Source organism: Montipora capricornis, chromosome 13 (assembly GCF_036669925.1).
Source record: "Montipora capricornis isolate CH-2021 chromosome 13, ASM3666992v2, whole genome shotgun sequence".
NCBI lineage: Eukaryota > Metazoa > Cnidaria > Anthozoa > Scleractinia > Acroporidae > Montipora > Montipora capricornis.
Window position 1 is genome coordinate 26,209,561 of NC_090895.1, and position 5,000 is coordinate 26,214,560.

The 5,000-nt window shown below is 38.3% G+C and overlaps 2 protein-coding genes and 1 pseudogene across 10 annotated transcripts in view; all 3 read right to left on the reverse strand.

The window, feature by feature from the left end:
* The window catches only part of LOC138028222 (uncharacterized), a 77,045-nt gene that overhangs the window by 31,037 nt on the left and 41,008 nt on the right, over positions 1-5,000 (reverse strand). The gene's annotated exons all lie outside the window — the stretch shown is intronic.
* The window catches only part of LOC138028219 (uncharacterized), a 25,169-nt gene that overhangs the window by 11,532 nt on the left and 8,637 nt on the right, over positions 1-5,000 (reverse strand). For both annotated transcript variants that reach the window (XM_068875668.1, XM_068875669.1), the window contains exons 4-5: positions 3,616-3,663; positions 1-1,707 (exon numbers count right to left, since the gene is read on the reverse strand). The exon at positions 1-1,707 is cut by the window's left edge and continues 447 nt beyond it. In XM_068875668.1, the coding sequence (XP_068731769.1) occupies positions 1-1,707; positions 3,616-3,663 (1,755 nt within the window). The remainder of the gene's footprint in view (positions 1,708-3,615; positions 3,664-5,000) is intronic.
* On the reverse strand, positions 2,816-2,876 carry LOC138031064 (U6 spliceosomal RNA; annotated as a pseudogene).

Genomic DNA, 5,000 nt, shown 5'->3' on the forward strand with positions numbered 1-5,000 from the left:
GACGAAAACTCAGTGCTTCCTCGTAGTATTTACGAGCCTCGTCGTGCCTTTCTAAAAATTTCTCATTATGTCCCAGCTGTACAAGAATTCTGCCCTTATCAAAGGTGCTACCAAGGTCTTCTTCCTCAAATATGCTGATCGCCTCTTTTAGAATAGGTTGTGCTTTTTCTCTGCTACCACAGTCCTGTGAGATATGTCTGCCATAATGACTCAGATAAAAGACCTGAGATGCCTTCTTAAAAAGTTTAGGATGCTCATCGTGCAATTTAATGGCTCGGCAAACAAATTCTTCACTAGTATTGCCATGCTCCCTTGACTCGTGATGAAGAAGAAGCAATATCTCGACCTGATTTGTTACTTTTCCTTGCTCTATGGCAAAATGTAGAAGACCATCTAGAAAACCTCGATAAAGCTGGAAGGGAACACAGAATTCAAGGTAGGAAGCCAACTGTTGGCAGTTATCAACAACGAATTCCAGTTCCCTGCAGTTTCTGATTTTCTTCCCACGAATCTCTTCAAGAGTCGACTCAAGATTGATTCTTTCTTCATTGAACAAGTCAAATGATTCTTTGCAAGTGTCTTTGCCCCAAAATTTATCTGAATTGGGCTGTAGAAGCGACAGGAAGTGCTCGACAAATCTCTGTTGGCCATGGAACAAAATATGAACAAAGTCATCTCTTTTCCCCATCTGTCTGGCATAGCTTCTAATGAATAAGTGAATAAGGTATCGGTGATCCTGTTTTTGGATGAGGCACCTCTGCGTCAGTTCCATCAGATACTTGGCACAATTAACACCAATCATTGCTACGGCTGCTTTTTTGTCAAAAGATCGAACAAACACCGACAGACAAACTAGTGCATCCTTCAGTGGCCTGTCGAGTTTTTCAAATGCTATTTCCATCATTTGCTGAAGACCGTGACCAAGCGTTTCCGTTGGGTTGTTTTCCAGTGCTTGAATAAGCTCTTCAAAATCGTACTCAGATTCTGACGACAACAGGGGTCCTGCAAGTTGAAGTGCCAGTGGAATGTTCTCACAGAGTTCGGCTACCTTGCTTAACTGAGCTTCTACCTTGCAGAGGTTACCCGAAGAAATTTTAGCACCACCCTTTAAAATTTCAATGCTTTCTTTTCCACCCAATGGGTTTAATTTTATATAATTAAGCTTTAGGTCTGAGACCAAAACTTTATCGGATCGCCTTGAAGTAATCAAAAATTTAATTTTAGAATCAGAACACATCCTCAAGTCTCTCAGCATGTCACTGAACGATTCTATGGTTCCATCTTCCATAGAATCTTCCGCATTGTCCAGAATAAGGACTATGTTACCTTCAAGACGCCTGCACCAGCTGAGCAAGACATGACGAGGGTTCTTGTTGGCTTGTTGATGTCCAGGATCACACACGTTCAAAATTTCCCTCCATTCACCTTCCATTTTACATGTACCTTCCATTTCAAGTTGATGAACGTCTCTCAAAGAACAAAACTTTACAATGCTTTGACATTTGTCTTTTAGCTGGTGACCAGCCCGAATAGCAACAGTAGACTTGCCTATTCCTGGAATTCCACTGACAAGGGCTCCAGCAAAAGGACTATCATCTGAGATGGCTTGGAAAATGATATCAACCTCCGCAGCGCGGCCATGCATGTTGGAAACCTCTTCTGGTAACTCACTTCTCGGTTGCGTTGTCATCATTTCGTTTAGTAGAACTAAAAAAAGGAAAGAAAGAAACTCTGTTAAAAATGAAAAAAATGTAGGAAGTAAAGGAGGAGAGACCTTGCTAACCGAGTACGAGGTCCGTACTGTAAGTTACGGACAGAGATTTTCCCCGTTGATTTATTTTGCGCTTAGACAATAAATCGACGGAGAACAAGGAAGATCCGTAACTTTCAGTACGGACGGAGAAAACGAGGTTAGTAAGATATTTATTATATCTCTGAGGTAACCAGGCGCGTGGGAAAGCAAACTAGTTGAAGTCAAGCGGAAGGTTCAACTGCAACAAAGATTGCGGCGTCAAAAACCTCTAGTGGTAACTCACTTATTGGTTGTGTTGTCGAGATTTCTTTGAGTACAATTGACAAAAAAGAAAAGAACAAAAAAACTTTGTTAAAAATGAAAAATGTAGGAAGTAAAGGAGGAAAGACCGTTTTTCCTAAAATACAATAGAGTTCTAAAGTGAAGACGTCATAAACATTGAATTTTTTAAATCATGGGATTTGTTGGGATATTTTGAAGAACATCATTGTGGGGCAAATTGTCTTGGAGATACTACTTCCGTTTTGCTTTGATGACTCCATACAAATCCTTCTAAATTTGACTTGGTTCCTAATATTATGAACTGAGTCAAGTTTAGAAGGATTTGTATGGAGTCATCAGAGCATAACTGGGCTAATATCACAAAAAAATTGGCCTTGAAATGCTAAGTTTTGACAAGTAGGGCTTTTGGATGTTGTTCTTTCATAATACTCCAAAAAATCCCATAATTTCACAATTTAAATTTTTTATGATGTCACACTATAGGACTCTACACATTACATACTTAGCAGCCCCTACACCCACCACCATTCACCACTCCCCACAAAGGCTTTTTAGGGCCAATAAAACACAATGAATAAAACGAAAGAACAGAACAACAACAACTGTTATCAATCCCAACTGACAGGAAGAAAACCAGTTGGCTATTTACAAGTGCAGCTTAGAAGTTGAACCAGGGACTACCAGGATCAAATTCAACGAATGGTCAGAGCGGGTCTTGAACCCTGGAAACTCCAGATATCAGGGCAAGCGCACTAACCACTGGGTCGCACTGCCTCCCTTAAAAATTTGGAATGCTTCACAAATTTGTGTCTCATCCATGTGCAGGGGCCATGCTAATCTAAAATGGCGATATAAGTCAACTGAAAACTACACATTGCAACCAAAAAATAAAATTTTGCAAATCTTGTTCCCTTTTTACTGCCTAGGGTCCTGTAAAGAGGTTAAGCCACAAGGGGAGTACAACCATTCACATCTCACAAAAAAGTCAATGGCACTTTTATCAATTTCTCAAGTTAATAATCACTTCTGTGATTTCTAAAGGCCCAATTCAATAAATGCGCAAAAAGCACAATCCAACCAGAGAACTGGATTTAAAGCAAGCAAAATATACTCTATAATAAATTAAATAAAATTATACCAAAATTAAAATAATGTAATAATTCAACTCAAGATAAAAGAAGCTTTTCATATTCAAAGAGAGCAACCTTCTCTTAACAACTGCATCACGTAAATCTAAAACTATCCTTTTAATTCTCACATTGTCACGTTTTATGTACATTCCGTTGTTACTGGCATAATAAGCATTTTTTTTCCGACTTATAAATTCAACTTAACGCTTCGTACATTATCAACTGAAGGTGACAGAAGTTTCTGTCGAAACATGTCTTGCAATTTCAAAAGTTTAGTCGTTTTCTTTAAATTATATATAGTAATAAAATAACTAATAATATACATGTATACATATACTAAATTAAGTAAAGCTATGATCCTCGCAGTTATGAACACAATTTTGGCAATTTATATAAATAATTATATTATTTATTATATACTAAATTAAATTATTCTACATTAAACTATACCTTTCTTCATTAACAAATCAACTTTCTTGTTCACTTCTTCAACACTATCTGAAATAATAGAAAACAGGAATATAATTAACGACCTGTTTACAATCAACATTTTGACTGATGTAATATGTCATGCATGACCAAGTGGTTTCAACAAGTACTGACAACCAATGAAAAAGTAAAGTAAAGTAAAGTCTGCTCTTCAAGCCTGTAGGCTTATCTCCGGTTTCAATAGCAAGAAGCGACTAGGAGTATTTCTACTCCCCCCTGGATGGGATGCTAGTCTATCGCAGGGTTACCCCCTGCATTAAAATTGCCGGTACCCATTTATACACCTGGGTAGAGAGAGGCACCATGAGAGCAAAGTGTCTTGCCCAAAAAAACAACACAATGATCCCGGTAAGGACCCGAACCGGGACTGCTTGATCCAGAGTCGAGCGCTCAAACCATGAGGCCACCGCGCCTCCCATGACAACCAATGAAAAGCATTAGCTTACCCTTACTCACCCAGAGAGGTCAACTCGTGTTTTCCCTTAATTGAAAAAAATTAAAGGCAGATTCTTTCAAACCTAAGATTAAAACTCCTTTTGACAATGACAACATGAAGTCGTCTAAACATTCCTATCAATTTTACTTTTGAAAATGTGTCTATTGGGAGTGAACTTATAAAAATGGCATGCCCCAAATACCCCTTCAAGAGGGGCTGTTACGCCCCTTGTTGATACAGTCCGTCACACAGTTGATACAATAACAGATGATCGAATCAAACCAGCCCCCATCTTCAAATTTTACTCACACCCTTGAATTGACCAGACTACTCTGATGCAATATTATTCATTTGCATAAACCTTTAGGCAAAAACTGACATGAAAATTCTATGAATGAATTTACAAATGGCAAAATTACACTTCAGAAAATAGTCACAAATGGCATACACGTGGGTACTGCGGTAGGAATCGTAATACAGGCTCGTTTAGTCATGTTTGTCACAATGCCTTACTACTTAACAATCCATGTTATAATTAACAATTATCCCACAAACCCATGTTGGATATGGGATGATAGATAGCCAATAAGGCGCATAGCACCGAGTTGGCTATAATCACCTCATACCCAACAAGCGTGAGTGCAATAATAATTGTTTTATTAAAAAAGGTCCACAAACTATGGATAAACAAGACGCCTACAAGGGCGTATCCGTGGAATGCACAAACAGTTAACGCAAATTGTCCAGTTACAGTCAACTTCAAGTACAGGTAGACTTCATTACTAATGTTACTAAATTTGCAAATGCAAACAACGAAGCCCTATCAGCAGGTTATCAGAATACAGGTTTTTTTATTTATTTATTTTTTGGAAGGAGACTTCATTCAAATCCTACAGTTTTACTTGCTTCG